The 20533-nt window shown below is 31.6% G+C and overlaps 1 protein-coding gene across 1 annotated transcript; it reads right to left on the bottom strand.

Moving 5' to 3' along the window:
• Positions 1–1445: 1445 nt before the first annotated feature.
• LOC127725197 (baculoviral IAP repeat-containing protein 2-like) lies at positions 1446–8316 on the bottom strand. The gene is made up of 6 exons (XM_052232059.1): positions 8053–8316; positions 5780–5934; positions 4030–4060; positions 2939–3061; positions 2280–2371; positions 1446–1780 (listed from the first exon to the last, which is right to left on the bottom strand). The coding sequence occupies exons 1-5, from the start codon at positions 8240–8242 to the stop codon at positions 2310–2312; spliced, it is 561 nt and encodes a 186-aa protein (XP_052088019.1). The 5' UTR covers positions 8243–8316; the 3' UTR covers positions 1446–1780; positions 2280–2309.
• Positions 8317–20533: the final 12217 nt, after the last annotated feature.

Below are 20533 nucleotides of genomic sequence, written 5' to 3'. Positions count from 1 at the left end.
GATAGGATAGGATTAAATTCTTCTACTTCGAAATTCTTCGTCATTTGAAAAAGATCAGAACTAAGTATTAGATAATCAACGACACTAACGTCATTACAAGTAATTTTTCCTACTGTTTTGTCATTACCTATTCTTGATTTTGCAATACATGTATTCATTTTTTACACAATTCTAGAAATCGATGACCATACGCATTTGGTCGGCATGCACATTTGCTATATCTTCGCAAGGAAATATTGTTTGTGAAGAGCCCATTGTAATCGGAAAAGTAATTCAACGTATGTGTATCATCAGTATTTAGAATTTCAAGTAAATGTTGATCTGGGATAACATAATCTAGTAATGTAGATGTCTTAGCATTAAAATTAAGAAGTTTTTTAAATGAGGTTCAGACAAATGAAGAAATTCGTTTTCAATTTCAGTAAAAGCATCTACCGATGAGTATTTAGATCCTTCTGGTGGTATATATACACAGCCCATTAATACATTGTCATTTAAAAGATCTTCCGAAAATTGTATCCACTGTACAAATTCAGAGTTTGTTTTTTTAAATGTAAGAAATTTTTCAAGTTCAGATTTGTATATGATGACTATGCCACCTGACTTCTTTTAAACTTTGATCGATGTTTACTAAAACAACTATGTCATTTAGGGAGTGATATGATGTCTAATTTATCTGTTTTTGTTTCTACAAATATAGAAATATCGTTGTTGATAACGAGTTCTGAAAATTCTGGTGCTAAAAATTTTGATTTAAGTCCACATTTATTTAAAAATGAGAATTTCAATTCGCCTCTTGCTGACCTGTCCTATAAATGAGTATTTTCTGTCTCGTCAGAATTTGTTCTAGAACGTTTGTAGGGCCTTTTTGGAACTGGAGGGCCACTATTCACTGGAATCTGGGAGTTTGTTGGTCTATTAATAAGGCTATCTCTAAATTCCCTTCCTTGAGAAATGTATGTAATATTTGGTTGCGGTTTGTGAAGTTCTCCGTTGATATATAGTCGGTCTCGTACTTAAACCGCTTTTTTATTGTCCTTTTTAGCCTGTTTTAATATAGGGTAAAGTTCTTTACGTTTTGTTTCTATTTCCTTGGGGAATTGTTCCTTTATCCCATAATCGGTACCTTTCAGTCTGTACGCGCATTTCAAGACATGATCAAGATCTCGTCTGGATGTGAAGCGAGCCACTATAGGCCTAATGTACATGCATGTCTTATGAATGATATAGAAATAAGATGTAATATGATTGCCAATTGAAACAACTTTCTACCAGATACCAAATGACGTAGAAGTTAGCAGTTAAAGGTCGCCGTACGCTCTTCAACAATGAACAAAACTCATACTTTATAGCAAGCTATAAAAGGTACTGGTTGTTCTGTTTATTTGGTAAATGTTTACACAACAATCGTTGCATTTCATTGGTATTTACCTTTTTTTGGTTGATTCATTTCCGCTGATACATTTTATTGTGATTATCATTAGTTAATCAAAATATGACATTAGGTAATACATTGTATAAGTTGGCTCTAATATATAAAGCATATAAATCTTTAGAAATGTAGAGTTTTATTTTTCACATTGTTATTTCATTATTAAATGAGTTCTGTTTATGTCTGATTTTAACTACTTCCAATGCAATTGATGACTCCCTTTACATTTATCCTTGGTCGTTGATGATGTCCGTTGATTTGCCTCCGTGTGTGAATTTATGGCGTGATGTCCGATACTGTTATCCTTCTTTTGATGGTACATAGTTTCGTTAATGAAGAAAAGCTTTTCTACAGAAAAAAACATGGAACTGCATTTAAATCTATCAAATATGGAATATAAGCAATTTGCATAAGCGAGAATGTTTTAATGTTAGAAATTTTCCAGTAAAAGTTTTCATAGTTTTTATGCAAGTACTTCGTTTCGGAACTAAGTATAAGATATAAAAATGGCTTGTGCTACCAAAGTCCTTATATAAAAAGATAAAACTGTCATGAACAAACCGTGGTCTTTCTTCTAGCCAACTATAAAAAGTCTTGAAAATGAAAAAATAAAAATATTGTTGTTGCCCAATGCAATTCAATTTATTTTTAACCAAATCAGTGGCGGATCCAGAACTTTTTATAAGGGAGGGGGAACTGACTGCCATAAGAGGGGGACTGCTACAGTCATGCTTCAGTGATTTCGTAATTATCAACCAAATCTTTCCCACAAAAGGGGGCCCCAGGCCCCCCCCTGGATCCGCCTATGCAAATACTCTCTCTATTTAACCTAATGTAGACTACTTACATTTTTTGTTCTAGGAATTTTGGGTTTCCTTCAGCCAGTTTTATAATTCATCAAAATCTTTGCGATGTCCATTGCTGTGAACTCAAGCGTGTCTGTGTCAAAGGAAAATATAGATATATAAGCAAACAGATGTCAAAAGGCAAAGCAAGCAAAACAGTGAGAGAAAATAGATAAAAATAGATGTTTTGAAGAGAATGGAATTAAGTATCGTACAGCCTTAAACAGTGATCAAAACCCATACTTTATAGTCAGCAATAAAAATCCCCGACCGACCTGATCTTCATAAGTGTACCATTAACTTATTGTTTTATAATTTTGAGCAATTACTCACTCATAGTAGTATGTAGTTGGTTTCTGGTTAACATTTCAAAGTTGTAATCAACTACTTCGGCAGAATCATTTACATATATCTTATGTTTCGTTTGAATAATCGGAGATTTGAGGTAAACAATTATGTTAAAGAGACACCAACGACAAAAATAACAAAAAGACATCTTGAAATTGTCTATCATAGTGTTCGATAATAAAAACGAGTAATTGCACAATAATTTACCTGCCGCTCCGAAATGAGCTCGGTCAATCTCATTTCTAAAGATTGCATTAACAAATTTTATAGTTTCTGACCAATATACCTACATTGTATATTTGTTCATGTTTACCTTCATTTGAAACGTATGTTCTGATTGCATCCTTTATTTGTTGTTCCTTGTAATACCCCATGCTGACTAATGCCTGGGCTGCTGTTGTGTGAAGCAAATCATCCGTGTACAGATTACTTTTCTCTAAAAGAAAAGTATACATTAAAACTAATGGACATTACGAAGATGTTTTGGCCAACTTCATTTTGTATAAACAGGTTATAAGTTTGTTATTGTTTGCGTCTTTGTCAGATTTATTCGTATGTTCGTTTGAATTTTTAAATCAGTTGCGGTGTATGTCTGTGATGTATGTTTATGTTTATACAGTTTTGGTTGCTTGGTCCCTATTATTGTCACGTTTACCAACCATCATGTTTATTTGAATTGCTCACCCGATTATGTCAATATAACGGAATAATAAACAACTGTCATACAAGTGGGAGGTTTAGCAACCATAAAACCAGGTTTAACCCTCCATTTTCTACAGAAAATATCTGTACCAAGTCAGGAATGTGACAGTTGCTTTGCATTCGTTCCGTATTTAATAGTCTAACGTTTGATTCTGTAAGTATTAATGGACTTCTCCTTTCTTTTAATTTATTTTGGAGTTCGGTATTTTTGTTGAAATATTATGTATATTCTGTTCCATGAAATTACAACGTGTATAATACATACTGTCTTCATTTGGATTAACAATTTAATTTTCTCTTGTTTAAGTTAAATACAGTTTTCTTTAAAAAATGGAATATTAATTATTTCAAATTAAGGACTGTTGATGGGAAACATAAAACCTTACAATCAGATTTTGTAATATATAGTAAACATTACAAAATGAATGAAAATTAAACTGTGCATACATTCCTAGAGAAGGAAAAGATAAGAGTCTTATATAAATCACATACTTTGTATTCTTTTTTTCATTTGAAACCGTTTTCTGATAAAAATTAGCTGTTGGTGAAAGACTTTTTTTTTATTGTTTCATTGTTTTAAGAAATACGAATAGAGGTGTATCTTTTCCATATTTTTTTCTATGGGTGCGAAACTGTAGTAGTCCTATTAATTAATTAGTGAAAGTTGATTAACTCATTATTTAACTAAGTACCAGTACTTACTTGGTTTTTCATTAAGGCCATCGTTCTCTATCTACAAAATAAATGACATTTGTATGTTGTTTCCTTCACTATGGTATGTTTATATCACGTGAGCTAACTACGGCCAATAAATGTCTCCAAACAACGGATTTGAATAAGAAAGTAGAAATTCGTCAGTTATGATGAAGTTAAAAGGGAATGTGGGATATGTGTCAATACAATAACTCATCATCCTCAAATAGACAAAATAGAAAAAAGACCTCAATAAGCATACTAAAAGTGACTGCACAATGTGGCATTCATATATATTTATACCAAAAATATCAGATTCTGAAGCAATTATTGAACAGAAACAAAATCACTATAAACTCTTTCAATAAGTTATATAAGCCAAAAACGAATGATTCATTCCTAAACTTGGTTGCTTTTCAAATGAAAAAAAAAAAAAAAAACTTGTAGCGACCATATACTGATGGTCAGTATAATTCCAACGTACCGTAATGAAACCTATCAAATTAAAGACATCCCCTTCAGAATAGTTGGTCTCTTATTTCAAACATTCTGATTATCAAAGCCATTTGAGGTTTTGGTGAGCGAAAGCTTTTATCAAAATGAAGAGGTCTGATATAATTGAAGGCGCTATCACGACGAAAACAATTAATATGGAAGAATAATAATAATTGTACCCTTTAAAGATTTTCCGATACGTTAACCTGGCAGCAAAACAGTGACGACGTACAGACGGACGGACGTACGGAATAGATAATTAAATTTGTACAAAAGTCGTAGTAAAAGAGAGGCGGATGATACCAAAGGGATAGTCAAACTCAAGTCGAAAACGAAATGACAATGCCATGGCCATAAAACAAAAAACAAAGAAACAACCAAAAGACAAACAACAGTCTATAAAACACAGCATAAAAATTAAGGCACGAATCCCACAAAAAACCGGGGGTTATCCAAGGTGTTCTGAAGAATAAGCAGATCCTACTCCTAATGTGGCACCTGTCGATGTGCTTATCTGTAAGTAGTATTATCATTATTTGTATACGTGTTAACTTTGTCAAACATAAGATCCCTGGTTTTTTAACATGTTTAAGTTTAACTTTTTTCGTATTTTGTCATGTCAGTACGGTGACCTTTAATTTATAGTAGGTTAAATTCAAGTCATTTGGACTCTGGTTTATAGTTTTCTCTTTTCAGTTTATTAATGTACAAATGACCTGTTTCGCTTTTGAAATACATTATTAATTATTATTAATAATTTTCTTTAGTCATACAAAATATTCCCGTTATTATCTGTTCTATTATTAGACATTGGACTTCCCCTAATACCAGTAGTCAATGTTATTTTTAGATATTGTCTGAATGTGTCAGATTGTTATTCTTGTAGATTACTACATACACTTTATATTATATTGTATCATTAATATTGATTGTTTGTTGCATACAGGATCTAAATGTCTTAGACACAATACATGTAGCTCATTTTTTAAAAGTTTTAATTCATGAAATACTAGTATGTACAAAAGTACAATTAAAATGAAAACGTCAGTTGTTTGGCTATTTATTAAACATGTTAAACATATGTCACTACAATACCGGGAATTTGAATGAGTGCACGTGCACCTAAACCACTTGTTCACCATTAAAATGAAATGCCCATGTACTAACAGGATAAGAGGGTAAAGTTAACAAAAATGAATCAGCAAAATTAATGAATGACACACACAAACAAACAATTTAAAGACATGTCATACAATATAACTACCTCGTTTAACCTTGTGTAGAAATCTTTTCCTTTAACATTGGAAACATGAGGACAGTTCTTCCCGTGTCTGGCATGTTCTACCCAAGGATCATCGAATACATCCCAACTTTTAAGCTTTAATCCGCAATAAAAACATTGGACCACATCTTCTGTACCTACAAGTATAATTAGTCCAAACTTACTACCGAATAACGGGTAATGCGTAGAATTATAAGCAATGAAAGATTAATAGTTTTGTTTGAAAAAAATGTAAAATAATTTATTGACCAACACGAATCCGCAAAAGTTTATAATGCAAGATAGACAACACATAAATTTATAAAAACGTCTGTACAAATACTCACACGACCTTGCTAAGTGTATGAATGTATACAATTTTTAACTGTTGTATGTATTTTATAGTTTATAGATATAAGAAGATGTGGTATGAGTGCCAATGAGACAACTCTCCATCCAAGTAAAAATTTATAAAAGTAAACCATTATAGGTCACAGTACGGTCTTCAACACGGAGCCTTGGCTCACACCGAACAGTAAGCTATAAAGGGCCCCAAAAAATTACTAGTGTAAAACCATTTCAAACGGGAAAACCAACGGTCTAATCTATATAAAAAACGAGAAACGAGAAACACTTATGAACCACATCAACAAACGACAACTACTGAACATCAGATCCCTGACTTAGGACAGGTGCAAACAAATGCAGCGGGTTTAAACGTTTTAATGGTACCAAACCTTCACCCTTTTTCCTGAAACAAAAGTGTAACATCACAACATAGAAAGACACACTATAAAATATCAACTGAAATAGCTTAACTCAATCAAAGGACATATTAACACCATTGAACATACACTGAACAAATAAATTTGACCTATGACACAATGTAAATACAAAATAAATAAACTAAGGGAAGAATAATAAAAGTAACATGTTATATCGGTAAGAAATGTTAAACAATTAAAGAAAAACAATATGCTCGAACAAAAATACCATCCATTTGCAATTACTTTAAACACAGGTAAATGAAAATAATTTTGTTGTTAGGTATACCTGTACAGTACCAATAGAGAAAGGAAATATTTTTACAAAATAAATAATTTTGAATACAAAATAAATAAACTAAGGGAAGAATAATAAAAGTAACATGTTATATCGGTAAAAAATGTTAAACAATTAAAGAAAAACAATATGCTCGAACAAAAATACCATCCATTTGCAATGACTTTAAACACAGGTAAATGAAAATAATTTTGTTGTCAGGTATACGTGAACAGTACCAATAGAGAAAGGAAATATTATTACAAAATAAATAATTTTGATGTTCATAGTACGAAGTGAAAATTTATAGTTATACCAAACACTTATAAAAGCTGGTATATAGACCAGATATAACCCAGAATAACATTAAATAACAAATAAGCAATACAATTAGTATCAACAGGTCAAATAAACAAGAAAGTACGATTTGAGAGTACTCGCAGTTACTGACAGCTAGTTAAAAGCCAAAACAATTAATAGTAAAAAATCATGCATCAGAGACTAAAATCAACTAAAACACATCCCAGGGATTTAGTATTTTAACGTCATGGACAGTCAAAGAAGACATGACTAGTGCAATGCCAAAAATAAATGTATCGACAGACAGTAGGATAGTTAGAAGTTTAACCTCTTTATAGATCTAAACGAACGTGGGTGTGTCTTTATACATCCCACTTGAAAAAAATACAAATTTAGTTATGTATTAAATTGCTGATGTGACAGGCATGTACTGACTTGACATTAATGAAATTGAGAATGGAATGGTACATTTTGTCACATTTATAAATCTATGTATTAACATATTCGTACATCATATAATACAATTAAAACATTAAGGCTGCAAATGAAAGGTTACAGTTGTTTTTTTAAAGGCCGTTTTGATATTCATACTCTCCTACGTTTTATATATATTTGGTTGACTTTTTATCTCCAGCAATTTTCCAGTATCGCGTCTCGTGTTCCCTTAACCCGGTGTTGGTAACTTGCTTTTGTTTTTATTTAATTATAATTTTAGATACTGATATATTCTAAGAACCTGCTTCCTTCATTTCTAAACAATATTCTGGTGATCCTTTGTAATGTTGTAATGTCTATTTCTAATTTGGGTGTCCAGCGTCGGTGCCAAACCCGTATCCACCGCCCACCAAAATCCACATACATGTAGTTAATGTGTATTCAAGTTTAAAAAACACGCTTATTTTACGAATATATATAATGTTATTACTTATAGTTACCCGTGTAGTAGAAGCCAGCTTCTGACAGATCTACAGGTCTTGGAGTTGGCCTACTCCAACATTGAAATGACCGTAGACGAGAAGCCACAGTTGTATAACCATTGTTAAACGGTTTCTTTAAACAAACTCCTAATGTATCGTCTCCATCTGAATTCTTAAAGCTGTTCTCTTTCATTTTGTAATGGAACATAATTTTCTTCGTCTACTTTGTGCATATTATTGTGAGATACAATAATAGTTTATAATGATTTGTCATCTCGAACATTCTGTCATGCTCCCAATTCTAAATATAACTCGATGATATTCGTAATTTAAAAATCCAAGTTCTAAAAATAGAGTTACTGTAATGTTTTTCTTTTAATATCATAATATAATAAAGAATTAAATATTTCTATTTCGAGAAAGATACTATAGAATGTGTTAACAGTTATAAGTATTTAGGTACATATGAAGTATTTTTTTAAGTGTAAATAAAAAGTCCTCTAACCTACCTGTGCTAGGAGAACTTGGTAGATTCTCTTTATATTTTTCAGTTGTATTATCAATGGTGAAATATTGGTTTAGAATAAAAAAAAAAAGGAAAATGGTTTACTATATGATCCCTTTAAGTGCAACAAAAACAGATTTTCTAATAATATTGAATGCTGGTATTCATCCATACATTATATTTTTAAAAGCTGAATATTTAAAATTTAGATGTAAATCTTAACTTTTTTATCAAGTTCAGTTTAGCAAAAACTTTGTAATAGTTTTGTGAAATTTTGGAACACAAAAAGAAGAGATACAAAAATAGTAAATTAGATACTTATTTCAAACTAAAAACTTGTTTTTCTAAAGAAATGTATCTATCTTTAAACAATTTTCGATTGAGAAGTGTTATATGTAAAATCAGAATCATTCAGTGCCTATGATCTCAAAATAGAAAGGGACAGGTATAAAACTTTATATATAGAAAGAGATCAAAGGCTTTGTAAGAAATGTACCCTTAATTTGGTTGAAGATGAACAAAATTTTATTACTAGTTGTCTAGCATAAAGAATATTTGTCATAACTTTTCAGATCTGTCGAAGGAGGCAAAATTTGTTTGGTTATTTACTATAAATGAAAATTTGTTTGTCCTAAATTGTTAGGGAATTATGTTATTTAATGTCTAGATGTTAGACGAAACGTAAATTAATATACGTCATACCGGGTATATATGGATGATTATTGTTACAGTAATGATTTTACGGTTCTGGTCCTGCCTGGAATAAAATGTATATGCTTTTTATAAGATGAAGAATTATATGCAACTTTATAGCTATATGAACATTTAATATTTCATTTCAATAAACAAAAAACTGTTTTTAGTTAGAAATCATAATGTATTGTTTAGTGTGTATAAATGTCATGCTGCCCATCAAGGCCCTTGATTGGAACGATAAATATTCTTTATATATTATAGGTGGATCATATTGGAGTTGCTCCAAGAGAATACAAATAATTATAGTAACAAAGTGAATATGTAAACTGACTTTCTTCTATGTACCTTTCTGCGTGCGTTCTCCAATCTTTCTTTTTTTGTTGATTTGTTTTTAAAAACAAAAGTTTTCTTTGGTCTTATGCTTGTTCGAAAAAAGGATCGTAAAAGTACAAATTTTCCTTGATGAACTATTATCTTTATTGACTGTTGAATATTGCAAATAAAAAATAAAAAAGCAGTTTCAATTACAGTGTGATCAAAGACAAAACAAATCTTGTGATGTTTGTTCAATCATGTCTGTAAAACAATATCTAAAAACACTACCATGATACTGTCCCTTAGGCTGGTCCTCTCCCTTGCAACATCAGAGCCAAACAGATAAAGGACAGGGAACCAGTCTAACTGTCCCTACTCCATTCATCCAATGAAAATAAATTTCTTGTGTTCGAAGTGCTTTTCTAGATTAAAATTTGCCTTCATCGAGAATACTCAATCCTAAACATTAGAAACCAAAACTTACTTTGGAAAGTCGTATCCTTTTCCATTCCTCTCCAATTATGAAAAATAGTTTCTATCTATGATTTTTTTTTCTGATTGAAAAGAAATAGTTTGAATTTTTTTTCTGATTGAAAAGAAATAGTTATAACAAAAATTTACTGCACCAGATGCACATTTTGACAATTAATGTCCCTACAATGAAACTTGAGATCTAAATATTTGAAAGTCCAAAGCCTTATACAAACATCGAAGAGCTGATGAAACCAAAAAATACCAAAAGTAAATCCAAATCCGGACAAACAATCAGTCCATTGAATGGGATACATTCCTTGATTTAAAATGATATTGAAATTTCACAACAGCAAATTTCAATCAAACAATATCCATATTTTCATGTCAGTACCAAAGAACTGGATACAAGGCTGGTAATACTTACAGTCCATAAGCAGAGGTATCGACCCAGTGGTAGTAATAACATGCCGTCATCAAAACTATTAAAACACTGAGTCTGCAGCCCAAATAGTATGGTTTCGCATATATTTTATTATAAGTATTGCCCTTTCTAACTATAGTGTAAAACTAATGCCCCAGAGTAAACAGTGAATCAGAGTTAGACAAGTATAGTTTCCCCGAGTATATAGTGAGTTAAAAGAAGCATATATTGAAGAATTAAGGCAACACAAAAAAATATGAAGATGTGATATGATTGCCAATGAGACAAATTTCCACCAGAGACCAAATGACGTAGAAATTAGCTACTAAAGGTCACTGTAAGGCCTTGTAAGGCCTTGAACAATGAGCAAAACCCATACCGCATAGCAAGCTATAAAAAACACAGAAATGACAAAAGTAAAACAATCCATACGAGAAAACTCGGCCTGATTCATGAAAAAAACAACAAGCGAAAACAAAATATGATCTACAGCAACAAACGACAACCACTGGATTACAAGCTACTGACTTGGGACAGGCACATACAGAATGTGGTGGGCTTAAACATGTTTTTGAGAGAGCCAATCCACCTCTAACCTGGGACAGTGTTTTAACAGCACAACATAAACAAGCTATAAAAATCAGTTGAAAAGAGCGTAACTCTTCAGATCGATTCAAAGCACAAAAACAACTAACAAAAAGAGTGCAATTGGAATGCAGAAAGATCCAGAATCATTCAAGAAAAAAAATCAAATTCTTATTTCAACCGGTAGAATTTGGAATTCTGCTTTATGTTACTTTAAATCCAGATCAAATCAAAATTCCCAAATCTATTACTGAAAATGTAATATCCAGATTTGTAGAATTTCAAGGATAACCACGGGTTGTACAATTGTTTTTGATTTTACTGAAAACAATAGTTAGTTCGATGCCTGATTGCACTGGATTCAAATTTTAAGAACTGTATACTGGACAAGGAGGAAACGAAAACCAATTACCTATAATACATCTATCTTTATCAATGCTTTATTTCAAACAACAATAACATCCCTCAGCCTTGATTATAACAAAAATTCGTAAGGGTTCCACGGAACCCAGTGTCTCGCCTACTTTTGCTGTTAATCACAGGCTCAACAAAAATGAGGAAAAAAATTAATAAAAATATTCCTCTCTATACTATCTTTTGATTGTAAGTAGCTTCTGTCCAAATTTGGTAAAAATCCAGGATAGTTTATGAATCTAATAAATGTTTTAAAAACTTAAACTGCAGACTGTATGTAATGTTAACTGGAAAAAAACTAAGTCCATTTATAAGTAAAACACGGAAAAAATGGAACAAAATTTTAACAAAATTTCCTTCTAGATACTAGCTTTTAATCATAAACAAGCTTCTGTCCAAGTTTGGTACAAATCCAGGATAGTTTAAGAAAGTTGTTAAAATTTTAAAAACTTTAACCACAGAGTGAATGTAATGTTAACTGGCAGAAAAACTAAGTCCATTTATAAGTAAAATACGGAAGAAATGGAATTTTTTTTTTTACAAAATTTACTTCTGGATACTATCTTATGATCATAAACAAGGTTCTTTCCAAGTTTGGTAGAAATCCAGGATAGTTTAAGAAAGTTATTAAAATTTCAAAAACTTTAACCACAGTGTGAATGTAATGTTTCCTGGCAGAAAAACTAAGTCCATTTATAAGTAAAATATGGAAAAAATGGAATTTTTTTTTTACAAAATTTACTTCTGGATACTATCTTATGATCATAAACAAGCTTCTGTCCAAGTTTGGTAGAAATCCAGGATAGTTTAAGAAAGTTATTAAAATTTCAAAAACTTTAACCACAGAGTGAATATTTGTGGACGCCGCCGACGACAACGACGACGACGACGACGACGCCGACGGAATGTAGGATCGCTATGTCTCGCTTTTTCGACAAAAGTCGAAGGCTCGACAAAAATGAATGGTTTGTTCTGTGGTAGTTTGAAAATAAATAACCTGACTTACAATGTATTGAAAATAACTTGGCGGGTCTTTTAAGCCATTTTATAAATGCTATTCTGAAGTATGAGATGGATGGCAGCAGATTCTTCCAAAATTCGTCTTTTTTCATATTTTTTTCGGGAAAAACTTCCCAAATCTTTTAATAATATAAATATTAATGTATTTGAAATGTTTGAAAATGGTTTTCATTTCACTTGAGGTATATTGTCTCGTGAACATTTACCTCACCGTTTTATTACAGGGCCGTAACTACATTGAGGCAAATGCCTCATGTTGGAAATTTCAAAAAAAAAGCTTGTCATATCAAATTGCAAGTTCTGTTCACCCTCTGACGTAGCCCCTGTTTTTTGAGATCCATGTTTCTCAATTATTTTTATTTTTCAGTGTTGATTGTCTATAATGTTTGTCGTTTTGTGTTTTATCTGTTCCCGTGTTTGTCTTTTGTTCATTGATTGCCCTTCTTTATGACTATTCTCTTAGTGTTGCATTCTATTTGTAATTTAGTAATTATGTTTTAAACTTGAGTTTTATTATATTTAAGGACCTTTTGTCTATTACAAACTACTTTAAATTGTATCCCAGTTAGGAACTACATCAAGTTGTAATTGAAATGTGTTATAAAAACTGACTTGACATAGTTATATCAATGATAATCAGCCCCCTCTTAACTTATTTTAAAAAAAACATAATTGTTCGGTGTGAACCAAGGCTCCATGTTGAAGACCGTACTTTGACCTATAATGGTTTACTTTTATAAATTTTGACTTGGATGGAGAGTTGTCTCATTGGCACTCATACCACATCTTCTTATATCTATTATTGACAGACATAAAAGGTTTTTCTGCAAACTGAAACATTTTTTGCTTTGTCCTACATATTGGTCTTTTGATGTTGTCCCTAAAAACTAAAAGTCTTACACTGAATCTATATATTTTGCTTTGAGACCAGAATATTGTCAAAAAATTAGAACTTGCGTTTCAGATTAAGAAAGGGTCTGGGAAACGCGCATAATGCATGATTTTGTGCCATTTTTTGTATAGCTTCTTGGGGCCTTCAGCGAACCCCAGACTCTTCGCTGATTTTTTTTTTCACCTCTCTCCGCTCGGCGAAAATGTTTGACAACTTTTAAAAGAGGCTAGTTACAGCCCAGCTTTAATACCTTGTCCGTATGCAATAAATGCAGTTTGCAATTCAGAAGATTAACTTCCAGAGGATGATGATTAATTCTGATTGACTTAATTGACTATGTTATTTATTTAAGAATTTAAAAATTGTATATTTTCAAATATTTTAAATATAATTGTGAAAATAGATAATCAGTTCCTTGTTTTAATGAAAATGAAAAATCATGCTTCAACAGTGCAGGAAATAAATAATCTGTCCTTTTGGTCCATAAAAATAAATAACCCATCCAAAACAAATCCAGAATATCAAATGGTCGTCCCCTAAATCTTCTTTAAAAATTCTTCAACTATAATAATATTTTCGAATATTTTTGTTGGCAATCAATTTTAGCGCAACGTCAATTACAATGAATTGTATCAAACTAATTAAGATATAGATTTCAGATTTTGTTATCCTCATAAGACGGAGCAAGCGATTACCGATAGATCTGAGTTTCATTCAGATTGGAAGAGTATGATTGATTAGTGCGAAATGCTCGACTCTTTCACCAAACTGGCTTGGTACAAACATTTTAACACAACAAAGAACAAACTTTGAATATGAGTTGAAAAGGGTTTGACTAATCAGATAAATTCAAAATAATGCTAACAATTTCAACTAACAAAAACACTGAAGGCACAAAATACCGGTATGAGAGAATTCGCAGTTACTGAAAGTTAGTTTCAAACCAATAACATCTAATTATCTTATAACTATTTTTCCAATCATTAGTGTAGGTAAAATCATTCAAGATTGAGCTCAGGTGAAAACAATTAGTCTCCTTTTCTGGTGATTTCAATGTTTTGTGCCCTTTACCGATCTTATGGTAACAAGTCCTTTCAAGTCCTTTCAAACTAATTGTTTGCTCTAACTATTTGCTTTACACCACTGTCCCATGTAAGGAGGGGATGGGCGCTCATTCATATGTTTAATCATTCTGTATATGCCTTACTTTTGGATTGGAAAACGATCTGAATCGAAGTACCAGTTCTACAACTAAAAGTTATGTTCTATCTGATGACATCAACACATATCTCTGGTTGTTCACAATGACAGAAATAAACACATATCTCTGGTTGATCACAATGACAGAAATAATAAGAATAACAACAAAACATCAAAAAAATCAAAGAGTAATAAAATAGATATATTTAAAAAACTAAATAGCTAAATAACAAACAAACAAACATATAATAAAGCTATGTAAAATAACTATTTTGATAAAGAATATGAATAGGAATTCATTGGAATCATAAGGTTAAATAGCAGACCACAATTCTGGATTTAAATACTTTTTTGACGAATTGAGGTGTCGTTTTTTCATTATGAATTCCTCGAAAATGTGATAAACAATACTTAAAAGGACATTTGATTTGTTTTTCTTACATTTAAAAGTATATTTAAACGCAGCATGAACACGACTGTCATTCGGTATATCGAGAAAAATGATCGTGAAAGAATAAGTAACGGTGGTCAAGTATTGCGATTGGATCGTGAACGATCTGGTATAGGATCGTGAAGGAAATCTGAACGAGAAGACACATGCAACGTCATTAAATAATCTAATTTAATCAATTATAATGACCAATATTGGAAAAATAAAACTGTCTTTCCAAATGGTTCACCATTATGATCAGTATCCGAGAAAAATCAAGTCTTAAAAGTACACCGTTTTAACAAAACCACAAAAGGCAGATTGCTCATCGAAATTTCAGAGAAATAAAAATTTAAACAAGGATGTGTATTGATTGATATTTTAGTCTTTGATGCATGATTTTTTTATTAGTTGTTATTGGCTTTAAGATAGTAGTCAGTAACTGCGAGTACTCTCAGATCTGGCGCCAACAAACCAGTTTAAGCCCGCCACATTCTGTATGTGCCTGTCCCAAGTCAGGAGCCTGTAATTCAGTGGTTGTCGTTTGTTGCTGTGTAACATATTTGTTTTTCGTTCATTATTTTGTACATATATTAGGTCGTTAGTTTTCTCTTTTGAATTGTTTTACATTTGTCATGTCGGGACCTTTTATAGCTGACTATGCGGTATGGGATTTGCTCATTGTTGAAGACCGTACGGTGACCTATAGTTGTTAATGTCTGTGTCATTTGGTCTCTTGTGGATAGTTGTACATTGACAATCATACCACATCTTCTTATTTTCATAAACATGATTTTTTTATTCAAATTTAACATGTATAAACTTCTGTTCTCTTAAAGACATCGTTCAACATTACTGTTTAAAATAGTTCTTAATGTTATTTTGATTTAGTTTAATCAGAAACTTTGCAAAAATGGTAAAATTTGTAAAAAAAAATGATATTTCGGATCGTGAAAGATCGGGTACCGTATTTTGATGATCGTAAAAAGAATCGTGAAAGATCTATTGCCGCCTATTCGTTATTGCAAAAAATCAACGAAAACGATCAATCATTCTTTAAACAAATGATGATTTATATTTGTAATTGGTATAACAAAATATTGGATTTACATGACTTATTAAGCTTCATTTTTCTTTTATAAAATGAAGATCCTTGTTGATTTTTGTAAAAATTGGAAAAAAAACCACTGCTTAAAAAAACCGCAGGAAAACAACATTTTCTTGACTTGGCACAGGCATTTTCCTAAGAAAATGGGGTTTTAGATCTGGTTTTCTAGCTAGCTAATACGCCCACTTGTATAACAGTTGTTTAATGTTCCTTAATATTACCAAATTGGGTGAGCATATCTGGGATCCAGCAGCCAAAATTGTATTAATATACATCAATGATATACAACACAGCTGAATTAAACGTTCAAACACATTTACAATGAAATCAAACAAAATACGCCAACCAAAAAGTTCTTGTGGTTGATAATACAGTCAGTATAGTAAAGCATAATTACGGAGCCCCTTAAGTGTCATGTAAATTAAATATCTTCGTTTGCCGGAGATATAATCTGGTGCGCACTAGTTTAAAAGATCGTATACACGACTTTGAAACTCGTGTGCACAACAGTTTTCAGCTCGTGCGCACGACTTTTAAACTGGCGCGCACGACTTTCAAAATGGTGCGCACGACTTTCAAACTTGTGCGCATGACTTTCAAACTGGTGCGTATGACTTTCAAAATGGCGCACACGACTTTCAAACTCGTGCTCACGGCTTTTAAAAATGGTGCGCACGACTTTCAAAATGGTGCGCATGACTTTCAAGCTCCATTTTAAAAGTCGTGAGCACCAGTTTGAAAGTCGTGCGCACCAGTTTTTGAAATTTGTGCGCACCAGTTTTGATTTCCGGCAAACGAAAATGTTTATATTTACATGGCACTTAAGGGGCTCCTTACATAATGACATATACACTTTCCCGATAAAATACAAAATAAGTAAAATATAGCTACAAGGGTATACAAAATGAAAACAACACTATAAAAACCTAATTTGTCCGAATCACATCTCTGGACCCACCAACATTAGAAACGCCAAAAGCCAAAAACCTGAAAGCTGGATTTCATATATGTATACCGAACAGGCCAGGTGGCATACGATCAATGGGAATATGATATTATAGTACAAAGACAAATTAAGGTAAAACTGTAAAGTTTCTGTAGATAAAATGCTACAGAGAGTAAACACCTAGAATCTATAACTGAAGACCATCATATATTATTTGCTAAATAGACACTGAATAATTATCTATCATAGGTCTTGGTACTTTCAAATGAACCATTTGAAAAAAAGGACGAGACGTTCTTTCACAAAACCCTGGCTCATTATTTTTTGGCTCCGGCACTGATAACGATTTACAAACTCCGAGTAACAGCTGCAAGCTCCTTAAAATCGTATAAGTTGAGAAATGTATACTCCATACGCGGATGAAGTTGGTAAATCGCTGCTAGGGTGAAGAAAATTTATAATTTCAAAATTTAAATCATCTCGTTTGTCATATACTCTGGTATTGAGATGAACGCTGTTGTCAAATTCGGGGTATATGTCTAAACATGACGCCGATCGAGTACATGTGGTGTCTGTAATCTCTAGTTCAGGACTACTACTGGGACCCAATCAGAAAAGCTTTTAAAGTTAATGGAAAAAACATCTTCAGTACATCTGTATGTAAAATTAAATGTTGTATAGCTTCTTTGATATAACCCTTACGAAAACAAAGACGTACACATTACCATTGGTGGCCTTCGGCTGTTTTCTGCTTTTTGATCGGGTTGTTGTCTCCTTGACACATTCCCCATTTCCATTCTCAATTTTACATTAAGATTTTTCCAGGGGAAGACCACCAGACCCCCTCTCGCTTCACTGATTCGTGGAAGCATTTAGCATTATATATATATATATAGTTTACACAGATATTTACTTTTCGACAATTCACCGCCTCCTTGAGGTCTTATTATCTTGGATGTCTAGTTCCATGTAGCCTCTTAAATGAAAACTGGTCTAATTATGGGTATATATATTTATATATTACCCAAAAAATAAAGCATTAAGTTACGTTCTTAGTAAGTAATTACACGCTTCAACCAATTACAAGTATATCAATCGGTAAAAGAAATGTTGTTTTCTGATCATTAAGTCTGGTCACGCCTTGTCTTTCACGATAAAAATAATGCGATGAATGATTTTGATTAAAAATCAGCAAAGTTATATTTTTTTCAAAAATAATATGAACTTTTTCAAGTAATAACATACTTCTTTTTACTGGACTATCTGACACAGTAAATATTAAAGTTTCAATATTTATCATGATATATTGGTATGTGACCATTACAGATACAAAATGTGATTTTTTTCTTAATGATTCTCATGGAATTGTGTGTCGCCTTTTGTGTTTTCTTAAAAAGTACTGCATTTTTCTTTAAACTAGTGCACAGTATTACTAAGGAAGTTGAATGATTTTGACAGACATATTTTTTTCATAAAGTTGATTTTTCACAGATTTGGAAGTAAAATTACACTTAATTGCATTCACGATCCGATACCAGATCTTTCATGATCAACGTTATGTTAGATAGATCTTTATTCTCATTAACTAAATGACATAGTTACAGAGATGAAAATATAAACAAAATACAACATATTTTGCATGTGTGAAATATACATAAATAAATGTAATTTAACCAGGAGGACAGACTTTCACTGATATATAGTTTATAAATCTACACAATTTTTCTAGTAAGACAATATTGACTGTAGTGAATACATTTTTAAATTTAAGAATATTAACATTTGTATAACAATAGTGTGGTAAATATTTATATCGTTCTTTTTTGAAAAAAGGACAAGACATTACATAATGGAATTCATCGCCGATGTCAGTAGATTCACAAAGGTGGCATAGTCTCTCGGGTCTTTGAACATTTTGCCACCTCCCTGTCTCCACTGGCAAACGGTGATTGCCACATCTAAATTTACATAGTTTCAGTGCATTATTTAACGATAAAATTGAAATATAATTTTCAAATTTAAGTTCTGTTTTGAATAATTTATAACATAGACCTTTTGATGATTGATTTACATTTGCTAGCCATTCTTGTCTAAACTGATCTTTTAACTTTTGTTCAATGCTTAATACAATCCATTTTTTTGAGATACAATCTTGATTTTGCCATATGTTTGACATTCCACAATTATCAAAAATACTTTTGATACATAACAACCATTTGTTTTCAATTCCATACTTATTAAAATTAATATATATCAACTTATATAACATTGACGAAATCTTGTTATCAAGTGTGTTATCAAGAAGGTTACACCAAAATTTTATCATCCGTAATTTAACGTATAAAGAAAAAGGATATCTTCCCAATTCCCCGTAAACCATAAAATTTGGAGTCGATCTTTTTAACCGTAAAACATGTTTACAAAAACTCAAATGTACCCTTTCCAAAATGTCAAGATTTTCGTATCCCCAGATTTCGGCCCCATATAAAAGTATAGGTAAAACAGCTTATCAAACATATCGAGCTGGCATTCTATAGATAGATGGTTAGATCTACACTTCTTAATAACACAATACATAGCTCTAGTAGCTTGATCTTTAAGATATTTTCTAGTTGCAAAAAAAGAAGCATTTCTAGAGAATATAACACCAAGGTATTTATACTTCTTAACAATTTCTATCTCTTCGTTATTAATATAAAACTTCAAATTATTCTGTGGTCTACCTTTTGAAAATATCATTACCTTTGTCTTGTTAACATTGATTTTAAGTTTCCACTTTTCACAATATTGAGAAAAACTATTTAAAAGTAATTGCAGATCTGTGCTTGTCTCAGCGAGTAAAATCGAATCGTCAGCATACAATAAGACAAATATCTTAAAATAAATATCCAGTTCATCTTCTATATCAGAAGTAATTGAATGTATACCTTTTAAATCGCTATTTTCTAAAAATCCATGAAGATCATTTAAATATAAAGAAAATAATAAAGGAGAAAGATTTTCTCCTTGGCGGACTCCAATATCACTTACAAACATGTCAGATGCTTCATTATTATGTACAACTCTTGATTTAACATCTTTATACAAATTTTCTACAATTCTAAGAAATTTACCAGTTATCTTATTTAAAACAAGCTTATACAGAAGTGAGTTTCTTTGAGTTTCAATGGAATGCTTGATCACCGTTAGTTATTCTTTCACGATAATTTTACTCGATATACCGAATGACAGCTGGCACCCGTGATGAATATTAAGCGTGTTGTTAATGGCTTATAATAAACGAAAATAGGTAAATGTGTATTAACTTTAGAATATTGAATTTCAAGGTTTTACCAAATTTCAAAGTAAAATGTGAGAAAAAAAAGAATAGTCAATCTATTCATGTATGTCTTATTTCTATTTTGCGTGTTCAAATACAGTCGGGATATTGTGATTTGTTGTAAATATTACCATTTTAGCATACATGTAGCATTGCATCTGCAAAACCCTAGAA

Source organism: Mytilus californianus, unplaced genomic scaffold, assembly GCF_021869535.1.
Source record: "Mytilus californianus isolate M0D057914Y unplaced genomic scaffold, xbMytCali1.0.p SCAF_15, whole genome shotgun sequence".
Taxonomy (NCBI): domain Eukaryota; kingdom Metazoa; phylum Mollusca; class Bivalvia; order Mytilida; family Mytilidae; genus Mytilus; species Mytilus californianus.
This window is presented reverse-complemented; position numbering and strand designations above follow the sequence as displayed.

What these genes read in the sequence shown, in the direction of transcription:
- LOC127725197 (XM_052232059.1), bottom strand. Translation starts at nt 8,242, where the DNA reads ATGTTCCATTACAAAATGAAAGAGAACAGCTTTAAGAATTCAGATGGA. An exon ending in TGGCCTTAATGAAAAACCAA is followed by an intron (nt 3,062 to 4,029) that starts GTAAGTACTGGT and finishes CTTTTCTTTTAG; the next exon opens with AGAAAAGTAATCTGTACACG. An exon ending in AACATACGTTTCAAATGAAG is followed by an intron (nt 2,372 to 2,938) that starts GTAAACATGAAC and finishes CCTTTGACACAG; the next exon opens with ACACGCTTGAGTTCACAGCA.